We start from the raw sequence: 26,117 nt of genomic DNA, 5'->3' as shown, positions 1-26,117 counted from the left end.
TGTACATGGGCCATCCAAGAAACTGGCATGTGAGAAACAGGGAAGCAGAAGGCAGGAAGAACCGAAGACAACTATTTCAGAGGCAGGTTTACCCAGGCAGATTGAATTGCTGGGGTTTGAACCTAAATGGTGCTGAATGCTTACTGCCAACATTGCAAAGCACGGCTAGGACAAATTCCCTCCTTCCTGATAAAAAGGGGATGAGAGCAAGTGGCATGTTGAAAGCTGCCTGACAGGCATCTCAGGCCATATTCAGTGGGAGCACTGGACTTTGAAGAAGATTTCCAGTTGAGGAGTAAGAAAAAAAGCAGCGTATTTTAAAAAAATCAGCACAACCTGGTGCAGGTTTCTTGGCTTCTGCATTGTTAATCTGTTCTCTTACAGAACAGTTATGATTCACAGCATTAGAGTCAGGTCAGCATTTCTGTAACAAATGTTATTAAAGATTGGATTTAGCTTTGTTTTTTAAATTGGTTCTGAGCTATAACTGAGTGCACAGTGTCTGCATTTTTGTGTTTATAAATGTAGGGAAAAATAAATATGTAAGGTTTTTTTACAGTACTCTAACTCTAGAGCAGCTTTGATGGAAAAACAAAATTACAAAACAGACTATAGATTAGCAAAATAAACAATAACAGTAAAAAAAAACAAACAAAAAATGTGCACTATCTTATAAATGCTGTGGTAATACACATAATCACTCAGATAAACTCGTCACTATATTTAAATCTCAGTCCTTCCTCTGCAAATAAATCCATACGCATGTACTCCATTTGCTCCTTGCGGTTTTAAGGTCTGTTTTCCTCACCAGTGCCTGGAGCTCCCCAAGCAGAAACATGTGCATATGCACTGGATGTTCTGCACAGTGAGTTGGGAGCACCGTGAGATACCTGTTTGCATAGGCCTGTGCAGCAAATCCTGAGCACACAGGGCTTGGTGCACATGCAGATCACCTGGGCATGCTTCCAAAAGGTGGTATTTGCTGTGCACATACTGTGGAGTTGGTACATACATCCAGAGCTGACATCTACAGGAGCATCAGTAATTCTCATCAGGACAAAGACAGAAAATATGTGAACTGTGCCTGGTATATTGGGTTTGCGTAGCAAGGTTTTGGTAGAGAAGGGGGGCTACAGGGGTGGCTTCTGTGAGAAGCTGCTAGAGGCTTCCCCCATGTCTGATAGAGCCAAGATGGACCTGCCACTGGCCAAGGCTGAGCCCATCAGCAATGGTGGCAGTGCCTCTGGGATAACATATTTAAGGGAAAAAAACCCTCTGCAAATGCAGCCAGAGAGAGGAGTGAGAAAACGTGAGAGACTCTGCAGACACCAAGGTCAGTGAAGAAGGAGGGGGAGGAGATGCTCCAGGCACCGGAGCAGAGGTTCCCCTGCAGCCTATGATGAAGGCCATGGTGAGGCAGGCTGTGCCCCTGCAGCCCATGGAGGTCCAAGCTGGAGCAGATATCCACCTGCAGCCCGTGGAGGACCCCACACCAGAGCAGGGGGATGCCCAAAGGAGGCTGTGACCCCGCGGGAAGCCCGTGCTGGAGCAGGCTCCTGGCAGGACCTGTGGGCCCATGGAGAGAGGAGCCCAGGCTGGGGCAGGTTTGCTGGCAGGGCTTGTGACCCAGCGGGGGACCCACGCTGGAGCAGTCTGCTCCTGAAGGACTGCGCCCTGTGGAAGGGACCAACACTGGAGCAGTTCATGAAGAACTGGAGCCCATGGGAAGGACTCACATTGGAGAAGCTCATGGAGGACTGCCTCCCGTGGGAGGGACCCCACACTGGAGCAGGGGAAGAGTGTGAGGAGTCCCCCCCTGAGGAGGAAGGAGCGGCAGAGACGACGTGTGATGAACTGACCGCAACCCCCATTCCCCGTCCCCCTGTGCTGCTGTGGGGAGCAGGAGGAAGAGAAATCGGGAGTGAAGCTAAGCCCGGGAAGAAGGGAGGGGTGGGGGGAAGGTGTTTTTAAGATTTGGTTTTATTTCTCATTATCCTGCTCTGATTAGATTGGTAATAAATTAAACTAATTTCCCCAAGTCAAGTCTGTTTTGCCCATGATGGTAATTCATGAGTAATCTCTCCCTGTCCTTATCTCGACCCGTGCATTTTATTTTTCTCTCCCCTGTCCAGCTGAGGAGGGGAGTGACAGAGTGGCTTTTGTGGGCACCTGGCATCCAGCCAGGGACAACTCACCACATTTGGCTAAGATTTTTTTTTTCCACAGGAAAAAAAGAAGGTAACCCTAGTGCAGAAGGTGCCTCGTCTTAGAAGATCAGAGCATGTAGGTTTTGTGGTGAGAAATAAACCAGTGATGATCCCATATTTGGGAAAATATCTCAAAGCCCGATCAGGGAGAATCCTGCAGATAAACTAAATTAGCTTACAGCATGTATAGCAACCTTCTCATGAAACACCAGCTTGGCACAGCAACCGCTCTTCCAAATTAATTTCACAGCTATAGTTCGCTGCATTCCCTTCTTTTTTTTTTTTTTTTAAACAAAATTTTTAATGCAGCATGTTGGGGGTTAACATTTTTCCAAATTTTCTCTTCTAGTAAGCTATAAGGACCATGTATCTGTCCCAATAAAAGGATGATCCTTCCCCGTCTACTCCCCCCAATAACAATTTGTGGGTTGGGTCCTGTGACAACCTGCCCAGCGGATGAAGCCAGGCTCCACAAAAATGTTGTATCTACTGGAAATCAGTAAGGAATTTGGATTGTGTAATTTTCCAACAGTCTTATGCTGGTAAAAACAATTTCCCCGGAGGTCACTCACCTGGGTTAATGGTGATGAATTTGTTATCTGAGGGATATTCCTCTGGAAACCTGTCCTCCTTTGGAGGAGGCTTTCTTGTTGTCTCTGGTCTTCTTGGGATCTTCCCCAGGTAAAGTTCGTTGGTGAACGCTGGCGGCACTTGGGTGGAAGGGAGTGGCTGGGTCTGAGTGTCTGCTTCGGCAAAGCTCTCCTCCGTGGGACCTCCAGCCGTGGGGGCAACATTTTGGTTTGGCTCTTCATTCGATATGGTTTTATTTCCTTCCTCCTCAGCAGTCCGGTTGGGGGAAGCCGTGGCCACGTTGGGCTCCGTGCTATTGCGTGCCTCCGTGGCCGCCATTGCCCTGTTTTTCTCCTTCTTCTCGGCATCCTTTTCTTCCTCTTCCTCATGCTCCCGCTCCCCATCCTCACTTTCACTCTTTTCGTCCTTCTCCCCCTCCTCGGCTCCCTCGCCATCCTTCGTCAGCGCCGAGTCCCGCTCTGGCCCCGGGGAGGCGGCAGCAGCGGCCTCAGTGGCAGCCACCACCGGCCGCCCTGCCTGCTTGCTGGGGGCGGCCGCCGCGGGGAGCCGGGTGGGCCACACGCTGCTAGGGAAGGAGGAGATGCCACCACCGCTGAAGCCCAGCCCTGCCAGCAAGGTGCTGGTCACCACTGAGGCCACAGTGGCCTGGCTGCCGCTGGAGGAAGGCCCCATCCCTGTGGCCATGGACACGAAGGAGAAGGGAAGCCCCGAGGAGGTCCAGGTGGAGGAGCCGGAGCTGATGGGAGCCATGTCGGCTGAAGAGGCAGGAGATGCTGTGGGCTTGAGGAGGTCACCGGCAGCAGAGAGGAAGAAAACACAGCAGAGAGCATCAGCAGGGGCCCCAACATGCTACCTGGGGTCATTTTTCTTTTGCTTTTCCCTCCCTTTCCACACATATGCCATTCTGGTTGCTGTTCTCTTAAAATGAGAGACTTACACCAGCCGGATGCAGGGCCAAGCCAGGAATGGGACATGTCACAGAGCTACACGGCAAACCATGAAGGGAGGAAACCTCCCTGCATTCACCACTTCCAAACAATCGTTACAAACCTCTTCATCCTTATCTTTATTTTACAGTGGGACCTTCTCCACTCATGTCACCGGTGACTTGTGAGTAACATTTCCTCTCAGGGGTGAGTAGGATGTAAAGGAGTTTAATGAGTTTAGCTGCATTACTCACAGTGCTTTAATCCTCAGAATACAGAAGTTTAAAAATACAGTGTTACATAAGGGCTGTCCCAAAATAAGGGCTGTGCTGCCAACGTGAACATCCATGGCTGGTGGGTCTGCTCTGACAGGGAACTCTGGCTCTTCCCACACACATTGTGAGGGCCTCGAAAGGTACTATTTTTATTTCTTTAATTTACCCATCAGCATTAGTCTTCCTAAGGACTGGTGCTGCAGTGAGGCATCACTCTTGTTAGAAAAGATCTGCAGCACGGCCAGCTGGGCACTCGTGAAGGACTTGGAGAGCATCAGGAGCCCTTCAGCAAGTCACCACGACCTCTACCAGGACCACCAGGCTGTGGCACCCATGTATAGACTCAGCTTTCCCCATACACAGGGCTCTCCCTGGCCACCACCAGCGGCCCAGAGCCAGGGCTGGCGCTGCCCACTCCCCTCGCGGAGATGAGAGGAAGCAGGGAATGAACCACGGACTTCGCATCCTCTGCACCCTGCCACTGTTATTCTAACGTCAACCCAGCGCATGCATGCTCGCGCGTGGGTCTCTGCTGGAAATAAAAAACCTTGGTATATACTTAAAGAACTAGACAAGTCATTCCCCTTCCTGAATTACATGTGGAAAAAGACACTGAAGTGAGTTGACCAAGGACAAGGAGTAGTTCTGTGGAAGAGCTGGGGTCAGCAGTTCTGCCTGGGCAACCTGACCACGCTCCTCTCTGACTTACTGAAAAATGTCTCACGTTACTGAATTCATCAGCAAGACGAGCATTAGCTGGAAAAGTACGCATCAGACAAGGACAAACGAGGGTTAAATAGGTGCTACTGAATGTTGAACAAAACTGTAAAACGTTTGTTTTTGGAACTGAAGTTTATAACTTAACAGTATTTCTGCAATTCCTGGTTTCAGTCAGGCCGTGTAGTTGAAATGCTGCAGCAAACCAAGGCTGCTTTCTCACGTTATTTTTGACCAGCTGCAATCACAGAGAACCTGGGATCTCAGAAGAAAACCTGTGCTTTAGAGATTTCAAGTCAAAACTTTAAATAAGCATCTAAACTTTCGGATACTTATCAGTGTGAATCCCTAAGGCACTGTGAGATTTGCTTTTTGCTGGCATGTACAGTCTCAAAGCCGGACTGAATATTAAAATTTGACAGCAGATTTTATACATCTAGAATACCTCTATACATCATTAAACAAACATTAATCATTCAAATTCAGGCTTTTTATGTGTTATTTGCTTACTAGGGAGTATATCAAACTGGAACAGAATAAAACTAGAAGCAATGTACTTAGAGTAAATTCAATAGTATGAATTCAGTCCATAAATTTGACTGAACAATTCAGTATACCGAATGCCAAGAAATTTAGGTTATGGATAGTTTATGTTAAATAACCTAATAAGGTGCTTTCAAAACTGAAACGGCGTATTCCAGTTTTACTGTAAATGTATCAGCATTTCTGATTCTGGAATACAAAAGTCAGCTTGACTGACTTGTTACAGTCTCACTTGAATTAAAATTAAAACAAAGAGCTTGCTAAGGCTTTATTCACACAATAGCAGGTATTCTTAAAGCACTGGAAGAGCAAGGATGCTGTGCATGAAGCCTTATTCCTGTTGCATATGCTTCTGGTCATACAGTTAATAAAAGAAATTAAATGTATTTCCATAGTCATCGCTAAGATTACAAATCCCTTCTAAACGGGTTGAATACGTATTTGGGAAGATTTTTTAACGCTTGATTCTCCAGTGGTCAAAGCCTCTCGGAGCACGAAGCTAGCAAACCAAAGCCCTTCCAACATTTTGGGCATGTTATCAAACCTGTCGTGGCGGGTTTGCCCACCCACCTCCCCAGGTCCTGCCGCGGATTCCCAACATCGTGCTGCCACCTGGTGGGAATCCCGCCCCAAATTCCCGCTGCCCATCGCGCTCCGCAGCCAGCGACGGCCGGGACTTACCACTCCTGTCTTCACAATCCTGGTCCCCTCGAAAATTCGAGTCGTGTTAGCTGAGAAACAAAGAACAGCAGCCTGTCAGCGGGCTGGGAAGGAGGGATGGCTCAAACTGCTGAACGAGCGCTGAACATTTCGACTACAAAACACGTACGCGGGTCTTGGTTAGGCGTAAAAGCAACTCGCCTCGTTTGGTATTACTCACCTTGCTTTGTAACTGTGCCTACAGACAGATTCCTTTGTCTTTAATTACTCAGGCAACTGGCAATGCCGGTTTAAGTGCACTGTTAGAAAACACGTGCTCTCCTTCAAACCCAAATGGGATGAAATGTCCTGACTTACACAAGAAGCAAGAGCAGCTGAACATGATAGTTTTTCTGCCCTTATGAGAATATTATCATTATTTATTGCTGTTTAACTCAACTACAACTATAATCAGCCTCTGAAGAACGTTTTGAAAGCTCAAGTGGATCCTTTTTCTAGGTTAGATCTTGGGTACAGCCAAAGATTAGAAGAACAGCTCCTTTTTGGGGAGACGTGGAAGTTCATGCTTTGAACATCGGGCTAGAGTACCCAAAGAGTATCCGGCAAAACTGTCAATAACGATTTACCCTTAACTGTAATTAAATAGGTATCTAGGTCAAATTTCAAAGAATTTTTCCATTCTATTATCTGCCAAAAGAGGCCATAATCAGTACTATACAGGTTTCTGACTTCTGCCTGGCACTTAAAGTGAAGTCCAAATCACTATCCTGAGATACTAAGACACTGAAAGCTACATATGAGATATTGCTTGGATAGGACATTTCTGGTCCGATCCCTGCTCTCCCTGAAATGCTGCTAACACTGTGGCATGACACCAGAACAGAACTAAGTTGTGTCCACAGCTTGATGTCCTTCAGATGCTAAGTGCTAACAGAATAGTCCTAAAATCTCCACATTTGCCAAAAATCACACTTAAAAATGCCTCTCTTATATTGTTCCATACACAGCATCAGACCCAAGTGACTTAAATCTTTGCTTCACCTTAAGGATTTAAATTTTTAACTCTTCTTGTTTTGTTTTTCCATTACCCATTCCAAGGTTTATATATCTGTAAACTGGAGTGGGAGGGAGTGCTCTCAGCAGAGGTGAATTTTGTCCTACTCAATAAAAAAAAGTAGCAATAAATTCCTAGGAAGGAGCAAAACTTCAGCACTTAAAAAACTCAAAAATCATCAAGTTCTACCAAATCTCAGCTTTACCAGATTTCTCCAATAAACTTAAAAGGAAATCCATAACAAAGGACACCTTAGCATCCAGTTCTTCAGCTTTCATTTAAATACGGATGTTTTGGAAATCACTGAGGTTGTGTGCATGGTAAAACCTGAATGTCTCCACATGTGGTTGTCAACATAGGACTGATGTCCTTTCCTCTTTACCTAAAACAGACACCAATCAGACTCACATTCTACTATAGCTGTGCCTGTGATGCATAAGTAGTCTCTGATGAATTTGTTCTAGAAACTAGTATCAAGAAAAGCTCTGAATTCTCCTAAAACCTGACGAACCCTGCCAGCAGAGAGGTGTAGGCAAACCCCCATCACTAGAAATAGGAGTCTGATAAAGTCACTGGCCACAATCTGACATTAGCATTGTCTACATGCATTCAACCACCTTCTGAAATCATTCCACACCATATTGCACTCTGCAAGGAAAACGTTAAACACACAAAGAGTCATAATGTAAAAATATGTATGTGGGTTTTTTACCTTGAAAGAGCATAGTCTGGCTAAAGTCACTACGCATTTCATTTCGGCAAACTGCTTGAACTCTGAACAGATAAAGGATGTCAGGTGAGACATGGCTAATGATGGCCTTCTGTTTAAAAAAAATAGATATTATTCAGTTTTTTACCCCCACAGTACTGTCCACGATCAGTTTGAAATATATAAAGCATTGCGCTAACACAGGACATTTCTGCCATATAAGACAAACTTATTTCTAAACAGAAATATTCGCTGGTCGCCTGGAAGAGGGCAAGGCCAAGGGCAAAGGATAAAAGCGATGCACCCGGACCCTGCTGACTCTGCCCACGAGAAAGAAATGAACATGTCCCACATCTACTCTCATGACAGTCTTCACGCCTGAAAGCCTCTCCTCTCCTCAGAAAAACCTAAACCCCAAATCATTTGGCCTTACAGGAATTAAAATGAGATTTTTATAGGTGGAGATCCAAGTCCCAGACCTGGGATAAGCCCAGAAAAGTCACTGTATGTTCAAACTGACTATTTCTTTTGCAACAAACTGGCTATGGCAATTTGATGCCGGTGGCCTGTGTAATACGATGGCTCGGCACGCTGGACTGGGATGTCCCTGGGTATTTTTACACCCGAGACACTGCCTTGCTGCCTTCCCAGCTACTCTTCTGTGTTGCCTTAGTCCATGATCCCATCAGTTCATGTCTTGCAGCAGACAGCAGCAGTAGCTGTGTGGGTCACTTGAAATACCAGTGATCTCTTTAGCAAAACACTATCTAGCTCTGTTTCAAGACAGGACAGCCCAGCTGCCTCTGCCAGAGCACTGAAAGCAAATGGCACTTTCCTCTGAAAAAGAGTTTCCTTCTTCTTCTGCCCCTAAAATAGACTAAGCTGTCGTTGCTTTCTTAACCTCCAAGCTCTGCTGCACAGCACAGGGTCTCATTGCAATTTATTTCCAAGCTATCACTCCATCACATCCCCTGCACTTCTAATTATTTCTTTTACATAAAACAGGATGCTGTCACTGTGCCCACCTCATTTTTGCTGATTAAGGCTCTCCTCCTTATACCTGATTAAAAAAAAAAATCTCCCTTAAGAGTGTGAAGTTATGACAAGAGAGAGGTTACAATACATCATAACCTTGGGTGCCTTTCAATAGATTCCTTTCTGATTTCGTGAGGCACATCATTCCCTAATGTGACCCAGATAACAATGTCTAGTGGGGAAATTGAAAATATAAATGGAAATGAAGTAAAAGAATCTTCATCTAAGGGAATAAGAGAAGTATTATTGTATAACTGATTGAATGGGCCCAGAGGACTGTGTATTTGAAAAAAAAATACGATAACAGTCATTAGGAATAACACTCTGTGCTGCTGCATTTTTCATGTGCATATACAATTACTGATTTCATTATTCTAGAGGCTTTCTTTGATTAACAATAAATGGGGGCCTTTCAAACCTGAATATGTCACTTTGATTTTATATGCAGAGAATGTTAAAGACCGGTACAATACTTGCTTCCACTTAGACAAGAATGACAAGCAGATCAAATCCTAAATGGAGGAGATAGGTCGGTGTTTCCGTCTGTGCTGGAACTGTCTTGCTCTTCCCTCTTTTTCTGCCACTGCCAGACGTAGGCAGTGCTTGTACGGGGCCACTCCGCAATAATCTTCTAGCCCTGACCATGCAACTGCTGCTGCTGGCAGCACTTGCTGCCAGAAACTGCTCCCAAGACTGCAAGGGGCTACGCACAGCGAAAAGCCTGAGCCCAGGAACAGATTTTGGGGGATCGGACTTTTAATGTGAAAATCTGTGAGCTGAACACAAGCCAAAAGGTATTCAGAGACTAACTATTTCCCGAGCCAGCTGCTTCTCAGCAACAGTATATGAAAAAGCGTCTGCAGATTTAGTCCTTTATGCACTCACATAACCTATAAATTCACACTCCAGTGTTTTAGGTAGTCTGTTAGGCAACGTTCAACTAAGGCTGAACATTTTAATAGCGATTCATTGCGAGTCAAACACTAGCCTGTCTGTAAGGTAACAACTGCTTTCCTCCCCTACTTCCTTCTACTGAGAAGACAACAATATAAGGATAGCTCGATACATATGTCTGGGGTTGATGCTGTGGTTTTACCAGGTCCTTGTCACTGTCCTTGGTGAAAGTCTTCTCCTTTTCATCTTCATTTTTAGTCCAGCTATATGAAATCATGTAGTTCATGATCGGAGGGTGGTAGATGGTTTCTGGTTGGTTCCAGGTTACAAGTAATGCTGTCCTGTTCACAGGCTGCACTTTCATGTTGACCGGGGGAGTGCTGCAAGCTAAAAAACAGAAGGAAAAAATATGAAGCTCTCCTAAATAACCAAGAGAAAACAAACAGGAAGAACTGTGCCTCTCTCTAAGAGCCAGGTTTTTTCTTTAATGCCCTTGCCTACAGTAATAGCTTAGACTGCAATCCACTGAGACCAATGGGATTTAATACCACCTTCAGCTGCTTTCTGCTCTCCAGAGTAAAGGGAGCGAGCGAATCCATTCTCTGCAGGCAGGTTGCTTAGTTCTCGACTTATTTTCAGTCCTGACATTTGCATGTACACTTTAACTTGGTCACTTAAGAGCTCTGCACTGGAACGTGAAGAAGTCCCATCAACCTGAGCCCCGGCTTCCCTGGCCCACAGCCTCCTGCCACCTGAAGGGGGTAAATACTCCAGTGGGCTCTGCAGGCCCTGGAAATAGCTGCAACCTCTGAAAATATCACACTATTGGGTCAGTATTTTCCTCTTAACCTAGTACATTTTTGCACGTGAGCAGAAGTTACTTTATACTCTTCTTTCTATATAGTTTCCTTCACAGATTTTCAACTGTTTGTCAGTAATGCATCACCAGCACAGGGCAGAGCGGCACTTCTCATAACAGCAAGGAAAACCCACCAGCCAGCCTCCAAAAGCCGTGCCGTCCTACCTCGGCCTGCAGCAGGGAGGCACAAGTTACTTCTCACTCAAGCGTAGTCGGTGGGGATGTCAGCAGCGGACCAGCTTAACCAGCAGGTAAAAACACAGCTTCTGCTTACTGCAGACACCAAAACCCAAACGTCTCCAGGGAAGACCAAGCTCAGGTGCAAACCCAGCCCGTACACTTCAGGGGGAGTGGGGTGTGCACAGCCCACTCGCAGCCACTGAAGACACCACTTTTCAAGCCATTGAAATGTAAAGGTCAGGGTACTAATGAAGAACACTAGATGGCACTCATATGCTATCGAAAAAGTACATCCTGCACTTCCCAACTATAAAGAGTTTAGATTTTTTCCAAGCTTTAAAAATCATGTTTAAAATACACAATTCAGGACCGATTCTCACATTCCTTTCCCAATATAAACTCTGAACCAAGAAAAATCACTTGCAATGATACCTAAACACACGTGCAAAGGAGCTGGTCTCTTCTGCCAGGGAAAGTCAAAGTGTCACCCAGCCCATCACGCTGACACTGTTTGCAGAATTATTTTTCCCAATATGACTTTTCCATTTAAAGCCAACACATTCAGCTTGTTTGCGCTCTGCAGGTATGTGACTGCCTGTATATTTGGCCATTATTTCACTTCTCAAGAGTCCTGGCAGCACCGAAGGGGAGAAATGTCCATTCCTATGCCTGGACTCGCAGGTTGGTCATGTAGCTCTGCTGTTACATTACTGAAATAGCTACCGTTCCTAAATAAAAATGATTAAATGCTGTAAACACAAATATTACCAGTGCACTAGAAAAATACCTGTCAAATGCATTTGTGCAGTTATAACTCACATTCTGTAGCTAGCCTGAACAAGGGAACGTATACTGCAGAAATACGCTTGGGCAGGAAAGATCTTTGGTGTTTGCTCCTGCCGTGAGCAGTGGCAATCTTGCAGTTTTGCAGTAGACTCTTCTGCTCAACCCAGAAGGATGATCCAGCAAAGCAAACAAACCCTGCAATACCTCAAATCGTTGAAAAAACAAATATGAGTTTCTGTTTACACGGAGTTGAAGGGACCAAAAGGCATTCTGCTGGCAATGCCACAAGGCCAGACGCAACACCTTGGTCTGCTGCCTGCAGACCCCTTCCCTCCTGCTCCCTCCTGGTCTCTGCAGGGAGCCCGGAGAGCCAGGGTGCCCGAGAACATGGCATGAAGGTGGCCAGGACTGGGCCGAGAAGGCACAGCCGAAAGTACTCGCTGTTGTCACTATTTACAGAGCCTCACCATCCTTGGTATGCCTCTCGATGCTCACCTCTTTCTGCTGAGATAGTCAGATCAATTCTCACTGACATCACTGTTTATTGATAACTGCACCAATAAATCATAACTGCCCCCTTTGAAGCCCTTTGTCATCACGGAATTACGCTTCAAAATGCCAGGCCAGCCTTTATCGCTCCACCTAATCAAATCCTACCAGAGAAAGGAGCCCAGGGTGAAGGACTACCCAGACGTGAAAGTCTTATCCAGTCCTCCTCCTCCAGGAGCCCATGCAGAGATTTATATATTTAAAGTAATCATGCATCAAATTGTTTTAGAAATAATTCAACCAGGTAACCTTCACAGGAGACAGACAGATCTACCTTAATGGCAATACCACTCTGAACCATGGCTAGCCAGCTGTTTTTCAGCCAAGGACCCCAAGCCACCCTAGGGAGAGGGGACTGTCACATCCTCGATGCCATGCCACTCTCTGCAGCCAGCTTTGATGCCATTCAGAATAGCTCATGCCAACCAGAGGAAAGAAGTGGGTAGTTCCCCAGGGTAAATAGGAGACTCACAGACTTAAAGTTAGGAGACCCTCGCTGACCCTGCACCCTGATCCAAGAAGGTCATCAGCACTTTTAAGCAGCTGAGTGACTCCAATGACTTCACTGAGACAAGTTTTGACGAGGACAAACCTCATTCACAGCCAGCTAAAAGGAGACTGAATTTACAATACTGCTATTTCTCAGTAAATATTACAAAATTTTCATGACTTAGTCTGACTTTGTTCCAATTACTCCAAGGCACATAGCAGTACCTACTGTAATTAAGTAATAACCAGCCTTTTCTGTTCAGCCACTTTTTTTTTTTTAACAGCTTATGAATGGGCAAAAAAGAAATCTTTTTTTATAAAATGAAACATATGGTTTTATTAATTTAACCAAACCTGCTCAGGACACAATGGAATAAAAAAACATTTAATCCAATAATTCAATTTGATGATTTAATTAAAGTGATACATAATAACATAGCAAATGTCTGAAAGGTAAGAAGAAAAGTGTAATGATTTGACCATCTATAAAACAACTGGCATTTTCCAGAGATCTAATTTTCCTTTCAATACTTTGTGTGCTTTGGATTTTTGAAAGAAGATTAAAAGAACCGCAGGCTCCTCACTTTCTTTTTTTTTTTTTTTAGATGCTAATTTTGCAAAATGTGCAGCTGAAGGACAAATAGAAATGCAGAAAGAGGTTGGGACAGGGAGGGAGAAGTTTGCATCTTCTGCTGAATTGAATCAGGACACACTAAAGAGAAACACAAGCTTTTCTTTTTCTTTTGTTTTTTTTCAAACGAGGATAAATAAGCAAAAAAATGCCTGTGAATTCATGATTGCTTGAGAAAAAAAAACTGGAACCAACAACCAGCATCATTTCACATTGAAACAGCATCTCAGCTATTTTTAGAAAAAATATTACTAATGCTCTCTTTTAACTTCAGATCCTAAGGGATAATAAAAATATTGAGGGGGCTTTCAGGATGTCATTCTGTGGTGTAGCGCAATACTGAGCAGATACCTGAACTGGCCCTGCGTAGGTCTAGCAGGATACCAAAGCCACCATGTCCTGGCTAGCAGCCTGCCTGTGTCAGGACTCCTGGAGGCAGAAAAGCCTCACCAGGGCCACAGGGCTACATCTCGGAGGCACGCAACAGGCAAGCGCGTTTGCAGTATCATGGGCACGCCTCGCAGCAGGCAGCGATGCCCCAAGCATGGCACACCTCAGACCTGTCGGAGAGAAAAAAAAAACCCTCACCCTCCTACTGGGGATGACCTGAACCGGGAACCGGGCAAACAAGCTGGCTCCTGCCTTATGGAAAAGTCCTGCAGAAGAGGGAGGGCTGCGCGGGTGCATCTGGAGGAAGCCCTCTGACCTGACACAGGGCAGCCTCAGCCGGCGTTTCCAGCTGTTGGCCATGTGCAGGGCTGTCTGGGAGCTTGACGCAGTCTTTTCTCTGCAGATCAGCCTGCCGGGGAAGGCAGGGGGCAAGCCAACATCTTGGCTAGCCTCGTCTTCCAGGGTTCACTCAAGCCTGGAGAAAACCTGTTTGCCACTCGCAGACAAATGTAGCATGCTAATACAGTCCTAAGTGCTGGCCAGGCCAGCCATACAGCAGAGAATTATTTTCTTCATGTTAAAAACATTCCAATGGGCTGGAACAAACAAAATTAATTTAACAACTCCGCATTCATCTCTCCCATAATTTGATTTGTATGTTGTATTTGGCTACGTAACCTCCATGAGGCTTTCCTAACTGAAGCCTGATAAAGCTTAATCCAAAAGCTCCTGGCAGCTCCATTTCAGAGAGCTGAAAGACAAAAAGGGGGCTTATTGTTTTCCAAAAATTAACCAGTGATATTAAGATATGCCCATGAATGCAGAAAGGGCATGTAAGAGAATATTACAGCTTTTTTTTTTTTTTTTTTTTTTTTAAAGCAGCTTACATTCCTCTTTCAAAGACAGAAATGCAAAACCAGCCAAACTTTCTAGGTTTCATCATGCTTTTTGCATATGCTACCTATGGTTACAAAAAGAGCTATTTAGGGAAAGTTAGAGAGAGCGTAAGAACCATATACTTGGTTATTTCTTGTATACCTTCTCCCTGTAAAACAGGTGCCTCATATGATCAATCCAGTGGCACTGGGCTCAGAGGGATTTATAAAATCCTCTAAAAATGTTCTAAGTTAGCTCTTCCATGCATAAAAATGTCACCACTTTAAAGGCAGTTATTTCTAGCTGTGCTATGCCCTCTTTTGGAAAATCCCACTCTCTCCCTCCTGCTGCGTGTCTCAGCAATGCAAAACTGCCGTTCCTCTCCTCGGTACTGTGGGATACACGTTGTGTGATGAAACCCTAACAATCTTCAGCACAGAAAAGCAACGTGCCAGTGAAGCCCTGAATCCCTCGTGGTGGAATGGGCAGGGATCTTCTGAGGCAATTCATACGTGGAGGGAGGAAACATCGGCATCAGGATGTGCCCATAGACCATTACTGGATCAGGACTGCTCAGAGGTAGCTAAACGACAGGGACAAGGGTCCTGTCTTGCTCTGGGTGGCAGCTCCTGGCCGTAAGGTGAGAGGGGTTTCACTTCTCCTTTTTTCCCCTGCTCTGGGTGTGCATGGGACAGATGGCTGGCAGGGAACGGTGTTTCTCCCTTACAAAGGAGGAACACAGAGGATGGTAGGTGGGGCATTTCTTCCCGCATGCTCAGCAGGAGAGAAACTGAGAGGTCAATATGGGGGTTTCATGCCTTTCTTCCCCATAAGGGCAAACAAGTTGGTGGCCAAGCTCTTGGGGGAGAGAGGGTGTTTCTTTCCCCTCTGTCCCAGCACTGGGAAGGAGTTGGAAGGGCCAGTCCTCCAGGACAGACGGACCACTTGCTGCCATTGCTCTAACAATGCCCAACTCAGCCACAAGTTTCCCAGCTGATTTCAGAGAAGCCTGAAAACTGTCATCGATGCCTGTGCTATCAGCAAAATACCGCACTGAGCTCACTCAGCCCTGCGGCCCCCAGGAACCTGACTGCAGACAAGGCAAAAGCAATGCCAGCAACAGAGAAGGGAAGAAAAATACTTTCAACTATGTATCTATACACACACACACACACATATATTCCTTCTCATTATTAGACCCTCAAAACTCCAAATTAGCCCTGAAATGCAGGAATATAGGTTATACTGCGATGAGAACACTCACACTTGCTTTCAGTGCCATGCCATCAGCGTCATGGTAAGGGAAGTGATACGGTGCCAGATTCAGGTACCTCGCATTGGCGTGACTCAGTGGAGATGCCTGGGAAGAGACTCCAATCCATAACAAACAGCAGCATTCTTTGGGCTGTCAGATTCAATCTCAGAGTTCAGTGAGGGCTGTGCTCCCAAAGGATAACAAATAGACTACGAGGATCATACGCAGAGACAACACAGGCTTTAATACATAGAAAAGTGCTAACAGGCATACTTACAACATTATCCCCCCCTCTCCTTTTACTAAACGTTTGCAATTTTTTTGCTTTGCTTTAGTGTACGTTGTTAACTTCTCGGAGTGCTTATAAATGACATTATTAATATATAAGGATAATTGCTTTAAAGCCAAGCACGCATTTTTCCTTTACCTTTGCCTGCACTTTGCCAGCAGGCATTTGCAGGCTCCAGAGCATGCTGTACACACAAATATTTGTGTTGATCTACTTCAATCCACAGGCAGAATGTAGCTAGGAGACAAACTATTTATCTTCCCTGCTCTTACCTTTCACTATGCTTCAAACAGACAGGGTTGTTTCTTAAGGTGCGAGGGACATCGACAGACCCCACACTTGTTTTATGAGCCCTGTGAAATAACCTGATGAGCAAACCGGCACGTGGGGCGCTTCCGACGGAGGGGCTCTGGGCAGGCTGGGTTTTGCCCCTCTGCTGCCTGCCCATATCCCGAGGTGAACGCACAACCAGCATTTGGATTCATTCCTCTATGGCTTGCTTTGTAGCATTTGAGTTTCCATGGCATCACAGCAACAGACCCTGTTCTACTGAAAGGCATGGACTGTGTGTTTTACTATGTTGTGTTTGAGCCCAAATATTTCATATATTTCACAAATACCATTTCTACAGCTTTGGCCTGAATTCTCAGTGGGTGCAGATCAACCTTGCTCTGTCAGATGTCATGCTGGGCTAAACTGATGTCCGACAAGGATCTGCCCCACAAGTTTTGTGTTTATATTGCACACACGCATACACAGAGGGTGATTCGTGTTTAAAATGTACACCTGTGTCCTTACTTATACAGTGCGTCTGATGCAACACGTGTGATCGCATTCAGTGGCATGTGCTATGCCAACGGGGAGAAAGGAGGATTTCCTGCCAGAAGGACACGGATTTGCCATGTTAGCCAAGCCGCCCTTTCCGATGTCCTGGCGAGGCTTGCCTGGACCGGGAAGCATAGGAAGAACAAGCCAATGGGGCAGGCAGAGCATCCCGATACACGCCTGAGGGATGGCCAAAATCAGACGGGAAAGCAGCTTCCCATTCATAGCTTCTTTTTCCAACATAAGGGATGAGCTGCAGGCACTCATGGTCCAAAGCACTGCGTCAAGACTGAAATTAAAATCGACGCTTCTGTGGGCCGAGCAGCTGGGTCGGCAGGTAGGCAGTGCAGAAAGGAATTTCCTGCAGGTGCAAATGGAATAAATCATCAAGTTCCCTTACAAGTACTCAGCTCTTTCAGCTTTAGTGGCAGCTGTGAACCCAAACCATACTTAAAACTTTCACACTGAATTTCTCTTGCTCTTTTGGCTTGGGACTTTTATAATCTCTAAACAAGTGCAAGCAGTTACTTATTGTTTATTAATAAATCTACTGGTAAGCTGTCCACCACATTCAGGCACAGGCACATGCGCTGCTCACACTACGACCACACAGAAGTTACTACAGGTGAAGACAGAAGCCTGCAGAACAGAGACACTGCGAGGGGAAGCATAAGACCTATGTCAGGTATATGTACCACTTCTTTTTGTACCCGATTCGCCCTCAAAATGGGTCAGTTTTTTTCCTGATATGCTTTGCCTTCCACCTGACTGACCTGAAAGTCTTCGGAAAGCCTGTCCTTTCCTGCTTTTGCATGACGTGGTCCAAGACAACTGCACACACGAGAGCAAGACACGGGTGAGGTGGAAGAGATGAGATATGCAGAAGGAGCACACTAATTTCTGCCTAAAATATGATTACAGCAGGTACTCGAGGTGCACGTCAAAAGAGACTCTGGCAGCAATAGGTGAGTACGTTTCCTCGGAGCACTGAGGCATAGTGGCAGCCGGGCAGGTCTACAGTGCAAAGAAGATGCAGGGCAAGCAATTAGCAGCACGGTGTTACCACCCTCAAGTGCAACCTTTTGCACCGAGCCAGTCTGCTGCGCCAGCAGAAACCCTAATAATGATGCATAGATTCATCTGCACCAGCACACGGTAGTAGGGCGCTGACCTGATTAAAGGGGAATGGAATCAGGAAAGGATAATCCTCGTAACAAAATGAAATCAGAAAGGAAAGCAGGAAAAGGCCAGTTATCCAAGGAAACTGGCAAGGAGTTTTTAATCTATGAAGAAATCAACCTGTAAAACAGATTCTTCTGAAGGACAAGAACAATCAACTGCAATGGTACATATATCGTAAGTTGACTAAAAAAGGTTCTTGCTTATTTTCATTTCCCCTAAGATATTTAAAGAAAATAGTTATAATTTTGCTTTAGCAATTCCAAGTTAAGATGTCAATAATGTATCATTTTAAATTTACATTTACAATGTTGTTTCGGATAGATTACGCTTATTGCTATACCATATTTTGTGGTCATTTAGGTTTGACTAAAATATATAAATGACATACTGTGAGAGCAGAACTTTTCTGCCTAACACCCTTTTTGGCCTCCCAGAGAGAACCCGAGGGCACAAAGAGACTGCAAAGCTGTTTTGAGAGAGTTCTCATAAAACTTGGGCATTTAGAAAGCAAAAACAAATTACTGGGAGTAATAACGGAGGCTATAAATGAGACAAATAACTTGTTCTCATTCAGAAACACTGCTGCCAGTGCTCTAAACTATCTGCCTCACAATGATGATGTTGCTGCACTGAATCTCCAGAAGGGTGATGCTGCAGCGGAGACGCACTCCAACGCAAGGATGCCACGCCACGCAGGAAAGCCAATACCTTCGTAGGAGGCCTTAGTTTCCTTTCTGATGCCAGGAGCTGTGAAATAGTGAACATGAACTCAACTGCTTTGCTTGAGCAGTGCTGTACCTTTGATTGCAATAGCTGGAGCCATGCCTCCAGTGCAAAGCATGCGGGAGGGAAAATCCAAATATCTTCTATCCACGTTTCAGTGGCATTAAGTTACAAGGACTTCCAAACTGTGCATCACTACAGCTTAAGAAAGAACAGTAAGGAAAATGATCGCCTGTACACTACCAGAGAAATGTCCCAGCTGTTAATTTAGAGTCCAAAGTTAAGTAAGTTTTCCTAGAGTGAATTTATGACTGCTCATTATTTAACTTAGTCTGGGATCATAATTAAAGATGGTACTCTAAGACGAATTCCCACTGATGGGAAACAGCATCATTTGAGACTCCAGCAAAGAGTAATCAGACACCTTTGGGGAAGTAATCAGGCATCTGTGAAAGAAAACTCTGATGTCAAGAGCCCCTCACATGGGATGCTTGTTTAAGTGTTGTGAGGCTTGCAGCACGTTTAATGAGACAGAAAGGTTAAAGTGTTTTTTTTTTTCAGCGCTAAAAAACATAGAGAAAGAAACAACACTTGATGGTCCTAATCAGCAGCAAAATAAAACGGGCAAATATTGTTGCACATGGGGTACAACCTAAAACAAGGAAATGAAACACCTTTTCCTCCTGAGCTTCAACGCCTACACCTCTACTGAAGCAGGTAATGTTTTGTAAATACATCTCTGCTTGGTGGGACAACACGTGAAAGTAGTAAGGAACATGCAGACTGAGGTCCTTGAACTGGATGGACTTTCATGTAAGAATTCTGTCTATTTGTCCCCGAATAACAATGTACACTATTAAACTAATAAATAACTAGGAATCCCTCTAGCATAGCTGCTTGAAAGCAGCCCATGAAAAGGCAGGAGCACAATATGTGACGTGACAGAGCAACACGGTCCTGAGCCGCAGAGGACAGGCCAGAGAAGAAAGGCAGCAATTTCAAACAGAGGTGGTCACGTGCAAAAAATCAAACACTACCACTGGTACTTACAGTATCTGATGAACATTTTACAAACACACTCCCAGTTTAACATATCTGTACAGAGAACCTCTAACTTTGCAAAACTTTATATAAATCGGTACTGTAACACTGGTGAGCCCTCTTGTTAAATTTTACAGGCCTGATGATCTGCATGATTTAACAGCATGATCCACTGTATATCTTGAATCTCTGAAAGCTTCATCTTCTTAAAAAACAGTTTTCTGTGATGGTTTATTATCAATCCACCAGTTGCCACAATTACATAGCCGAACAGTATTTATCCTGAATGGTATATTTCAGAAATAAGATGTTTAAAGATGATCTGTATGGTTTCTGGAAATAGCTCCACGGTCAACTTAAGAATTAAGCTCAGCTCATGGGCTCTGATTCAGCAAAGGTCTTATGTGTATGCTTTTATTCCAGGCATACGAGCAGTCCTCAAGAGAACTGTTTGAAATCAGCTTTTGCCAACAGGAGGAAGCAATGAGATAATGGAACCAAAGAAAACTCTTCTTGCTAAGCACTAACACAAAAGGAAAATTGGAGTTTTCACTCCCAAGTGAAAAATTAGCCCTCTACACTATTTCAAATTAGCTAAAATATTTTCACCATCTTGTATTCCGATGATTGAAAACACCACCCCTCCCTTCATTGCCTCTTTAAAGTTAAAAAAGAGGAGGGAGAGGAGAGTAACTGCAAAACAAAAGGCTGGTAACATTCATATTGGCTAACAAACTGGATCCAAATGCACTGACAGTTTTGGTTGACCTAAAATAGCCTTTCCCAGAAGACATTTTATTTACCAAATGCCACCACTTACAGAGCTTTGCTAAGGAAACACTCAGAGGACTGGCATAAAGTGAGAAATAGTTTTCCACCAGTGTATCTGCAGGTTATGCTACTGGTCACGGTTCTGTGACCTGAGATAGCTTTGATAGCTGGGAGAAAAGACATTCCTGTTGGGTGCCAAACTGTTTAGGACGGCACGTTTGTCAACGGACAACTGCAGAGCTGCATCGCTTTGTGCTGATCTGAAATTCCCTATTCACCGGGGAATTCTGAAAATTATTCTGAACATTATGCAAATTGTTCTGGGCACATTTTCCTCCAAAATAAGAAAGGCTTACATAACGAATGCTACACTGTTTTCTAGATTAGCAATACTGCCCACAGACTTAATAGAGTGTGACAGAGGAAACAAATTGCAAAAATTCACACCGACAAGCAAATCCAAACTTCCCCTCCAGAGCTGAAGACCATCACAAACCATATCACCTTGGAGCAAGTAGAAGACACATTTTCGCGACCTTGCCTTTTTCTACAACACACAAATCTAAGCATGGGGAGGGCAGACAGGAGGCAACATGTGACAGCCATTGGTCACATTGCTTAATGCAACGTGGAATGCATCGAGATGCAACCATGACGTGTGCAGAAGAATCTGCATAAAATAAATTTGTTATGCTAAGCCTACACTCTTATATTTGTATGCTAGACTGGCTGAGAAGTGCTCCGTGCACTCGGCTTCTCAGTACTTTTGCATGAATGACACTAGATAAAGAGGTACTGTATTTACTAGCTGAATAAACAATAGGTTTTGCTTTCACTCAAGTATTATGACTTCAACTCATTTTATTTATATGTCAGTAGTTCAGAATGTGCAGTGGACCAGGGACATCATCACCGTTCACCTTTGTCAAAGAAGGGGCCAGAAACATCCACATTGTTATATCTCTGGAACAGCTATAACTCATCCCTGTAACCTTTGGAGGATACACTACAATCCATTTTGTGTTAGCAACACTGCAGCAACCTATTTATTTTTAAGTTCATGAAAAAAATGCACCTATTTCCAGTGTTCCCTGGTCTGCACAAAACCCAAAAAGTGACAAGTTGACAGAGCCGGTACAAAAACACTGGCTGCCCAGCCATTAGCACCTATAGCAAAAGCTCAAGGGAAAAAAAAATCACCAACTCTAGCATCATCCCTGCCATTAGATGGCACGCTGAATGTTGTCAGATCACGGCAAATGGGGGAATGCATGGCCCCCACCTGAGAGTCCCTCTTAAACGTGCCGTAAGCTCAAATTCCCAGGCAGGCATGAGTACAGAGCATTATGGCACCTGGACGTGATGGGAGAGGACCCAGAGAGAACCTGCTCAGGAAACCAGTCCCCAAGCATGTGAGGTGTCAAGCACCCAGGCACCAAGCTATCTAAATGTGGACTGATGTTTGTGTGGTGCCCTTGCTCCTGTGGACTGGCTCATATCATGTTAACAAATCCATGCGCGCTTGGTTGAATCTGGGCCTTAGAGTTCTTAAAGATCAAAGTCAATGCGAATCTTCCCATTTACTCAAGTGCTCCTTTGGTATCAACACTTCCAACTTCAAGATCAGCTCATTAACTACAGACCTTAGCGACTGTAATGCTCTGTCAAAATTGTGGGTTTCAGCTATTTACTATGGGGGCGAAAATCACCTAAAGCATTTTTATAATCTTAAAAACCATCCAGTGAGGCAAGGAATATGCAGGCAAGTGGCCAAAGCAGTAAAATCTTCTTGAATATTATACCACATGTACCAGAAGTACCTTGGCTGCACTCAAAATAAAAACTAGTCAGTTTTGTCACTTTTAACATAATGTAACCTATTAACTTTCATCACTGTTCTGGGTAAGTAATACGTACACAGGATATAACTGAAGAAATAAATATTGACACATGTTGCTGTTAAAACACTGATTGAAAACTGCAGGCCAGAGCATCAGAGCGTAGCAGGGTTTCTTGATTCCCAAGATCTCCTTCTCACTTCTGATGTAAATTCTCCGTCCCAAGGCTGCCTTTAATGTACATGAGGTTTGTGTACGTGTATATTATATATATATAAATAAGCATGCTCACAGAATAATGAGCCCTGAGAAATACACTCTTCCAGCACTCTCTTGGGAGGGTGAGGTTGCTGAACGCAGCTGTTTTCATGATTCACGTCCTCTAAAAATTAAGCTTTCTGTGCCTGGCCAGGTGAAAATGCCAGGTACGAAAGGGAAGCTTGTAAATCTGCTTAGCTGTTTCCTTCTGGCGAACTGCCCCCCTCTTCTTTACCTCTACCCAGAACTGGTTAAGCACCACGCACTTCTTGAGACTGAAGACTGGGAAATACATGTCATTCCTCCTATCTATAAATAACACCGTTCAATAAAATAAAGGCATAAAGGTAATAACCGATATTTATTTCTAGTCTTATTTTATCCAGTACACATTTCTCTCAGAATTTTTAATGTGCTCCTCTAGCCAGGGCTGTCTGTGCCAACGCAACGACTGCAACCTCCGTCCCACCCCCCTCCATCCAGCTCATTATCCAGTGTCTGACAGAAGCAAGTGCCAGCTGCTCTACAAAAAGGCACATGAAACACTTCAGCAAGACATTAGAAAATCACCTGCCTATCAGGATGAGATTTTTTTCCCCTGTCACCATTACCAACAGATTGATACAAACGTTGAATTAAAAGGTCGATGGTTCTTCAAAAGTCTTGTTACTGCAGAAATGAAACCCATAACTACCTCTGGATAGTCTATTCCCATTCAAACACCCAATGAGTCAGTGCTAATGGGGCTGAAATTTTACCTCTGACCTTGTCCCTTCATGTTTCCCTTTTGTCAGGCATCTCTAAGGCTCTACAGCCAGTCGGCAGAAACAGGGACATAGCCAGTTTGAAACTCACACATTCTGGGGCTTTATTGCCATGGCACCTTGTGACAGCGAATTTCACAGGTAATTGCAGGCACACGCAGGATTAGTTTATCTATTGACACATACCAACAAGGAATGCCTGTGTACACCGTATTATTTCTTTGGTAGCTCACAGCTATCCTTGACACCATTTGATGACAAAGTAGACAAAAAAAATTCTCCTATTAGTCAAGCGCAAAATTCGTAAGTGTAATCTACCTTTGGAAGCTTCTGTGCCGAGTGGATTTTCCAAGATGTCTGTCATATCTTGGCTCCAAGCATCCTTCACAGCAGACTTAGACACCTTCCTGTTGTTCAGCCTTTGCTGCGGTCGGAAGTTGTTCCTCAGGTACTCCACGGACTTGACGTGGTCTTGCTGTTCGGTGGTGAATATGGAGTAGAATGCCTCCAGCTGATCGTAGCCATCATGGCAGGGGAGAGAAAGGACGTTAATTAGAAAAACAATGTGGTGAAATCCGGGTGGCTGATAAGAAAGTAAAATGGCAGGAAGTAAAATGTTGATGCCAAGACTGATAAACCACATGGGAAGCCAGGCTGCCCACTGAAATCACTGCCAACCGTCTTATCTCGGCACAGCGCTTATCCTGCCCAACACGGGAGAAGGCCTTCTAGCAACCCGTGGACGTCTGTCATGGGCAAGGAAACATTTGCCCTTAGACCTCTTGTCTGGAAGGATTTTGTGTGCGACACAGCCACACCAAACCCTCCTCACCGCTGGCACTGTTTTGTTTTGCAGTATCGCGTCAAAAAGTGCTTCCAGGTCATTCCACCCCAGGAGCCTTCTCCAGGACAGGGCAACGCTACCTTATCTCCGAACACCTTACGAAGTTTAGCTGCCAGGCTAAGCTTCACAGACAGCTCTTGCAGCACTTCTGCAGGAAGGTCACTGCAGTTGTCACACCTTTACGGGTGGGCTCCCAAACCCATGAGCTGGCTTGCCCGGGAGCAGGCCAGTAGCAGAGTGGAGGGCACTCAGGACTACCAGCTCCAAGCACCCTGACCTCCCTACCAACCACTGTTCCCTCTGATACCTAACTAAAGGGTGAGAAAAAAATAACAGAATAAATGTATTTAGGCACAGTTAGCATATACTTCTCCGGGAATAAGTTTCCTCTGTCAGATTCAGATCTGAGCTATTTTTAATAAAATGTATTAACTTGTAAGAAAGAACTGTAATTGGAAAACTTTTCTGTTACTTCGTATCTTAGTATTTCTTAGAAAGAAATTTCTAGCAAACTAAAGGTGAAAATATTTTCAGCTAATGTTTTTCTCACAGCTATCAAGGTCAGTATAGCATTTACTAATAGCTTGTTATCATTCAGGTCAAGAACTAGAATTAGTTATGTTGCTGCTGGAAAGACCGAGCAAGACAGAGCAGAGAAGGATTCAGAACTGATATTGTTTACATTAACATCAATTACATATATTGATAGCATGGATTTCAGGAGTACAGAATCCGGCCCAAGACTTTAAAAAGGGACTTGAATTACACCCATAGCTTAATGACAAGTCACTTTGAAAGCTACACCCTTTTCATTAAGTGCATCTGCTCTAAAAGCTACGGAGAAGTGTGAGAGTCCTGAAACTTGCAACTGGGAAAAATTATCATTGTAGCCTCAGATGATAGCACTGATAAAAATAATCAAAGGAAGGTGTAACAAAGCAGTTAAGCATCCTCCACTGAACCAAGAGGTGCTCACTACCATTAATTTCCTTTCAAACCAGTAATCTGAACCCCCTTTTGCTGCTGCTGTCCAGCTCGCCCAGTCTGCTGGGCTTGACAATCCTAGTTGTTAGGCTTAAATCTGGAAAACTCCTCTGATCCCCAGGGACAGGAGAGAGTCAATTTTTACACATTTCATTTCAAAAGGAATTCCCCTTGGAGTGGGTGGTGCATTGAACTGGCTGATAGAGATATGTATAGGAATGATATCACTGGGAGCAGCGCATGGATAGCGGGAGGGAGAAAGGATGGACCACACAGCTCTCATCCTGGGTTTGGCAGCTGTGCGCTACAACACAAAACCAAGGGAACTGAGTCCTGCTACAGGCTATCACCTCCAAGATAATAGCACAACTCAGGCTTGTAAAGTTTTAGCAGTAGCTTCTCCCTAATCACAACTGCTTTTACTGTACAAGCAGGGAAACTGAGGCCGAGGGACAGCAGGTGGCCAGCAGGGAGGGGTGACAGCCAGTGACCAGTTCCCATCACAGGCAAGGAGCTCAGGTACCGCTTCCAGTATTGCAGGTACTGACGGTGGGATTTGGATTTTTTTGCTTCTTAGATGAATGCCCTATTCCTTGGTTCTCAACTGCAGTTCTCTCTCTGATTCTTCAGAGAAACATCTTGAAAAATCTTGAAAACCGTTTCCTAATTATTAGCAGAAGCCCTTCAGAAGCATTGACAGACGGGTTAAAAAAGAGGTAAAGGGACTATTATCTTACACTTTTATCTTAAGAAAAATACCCAACAGATGATCCTGCTATGCCCTTCTATGAAAGCACAGACCAAAACTCTTGTGAATATTTACATATCTTTTGCACTTCATGCGCTGGAAGCAGTTTTGGTGAAGCCAGCCAACAGGGCTTAAAGTTACTTTATAAAAGCTTAAGAACTTGGGTAGCAACTGCTCCTCTGAAGTCAAGTCTCTCGGCTTATACTTCCATGACATTAATTGAA

General features: G+C 44.6%; 1 protein-coding gene across 1 annotated transcript in view; it reads right to left on the bottom strand.

Annotated features, from left to right (window-relative positions):
* The window catches only part of PTPRG (protein tyrosine phosphatase receptor type G), a 415,182-nt gene that overhangs the window by 74,670 nt on the left and 314,395 nt on the right, over positions 1-26,117 (bottom strand). Inside the window, exons 8-12 of the mRNA XM_082322783.1 lie at positions 23,636-23,828; positions 9,814-9,998; positions 7,686-7,794; positions 5,941-5,990; positions 2,780-3,578 (exon numbers count right to left, since the gene is read on the bottom strand). Coding sequence (XP_082178909.1) covers positions 2,780-3,578; positions 5,941-5,990; positions 7,686-7,794; positions 9,814-9,998; positions 23,636-23,828 — 1,336 coding nt within the window. The remainder of the gene's footprint in view (positions 1-2,779; positions 3,579-5,940; positions 5,991-7,685; positions 7,795-9,813; positions 9,999-23,635; positions 23,829-26,117) is intronic.

Source organism: Platalea leucorodia (genome assembly GCF_965183815.1).
Source record: "Platalea leucorodia genome assembly, chromosome: 9".
NCBI classification, from domain to species: Eukaryota; Metazoa; Chordata; class Aves; order Pelecaniformes; family Threskiornithidae; genus Platalea; species Platalea leucorodia.
The sequence above is the reverse complement of the archived record's forward strand: the minus strand, read 5'-3'. Positions and strand labels throughout refer to the sequence as shown.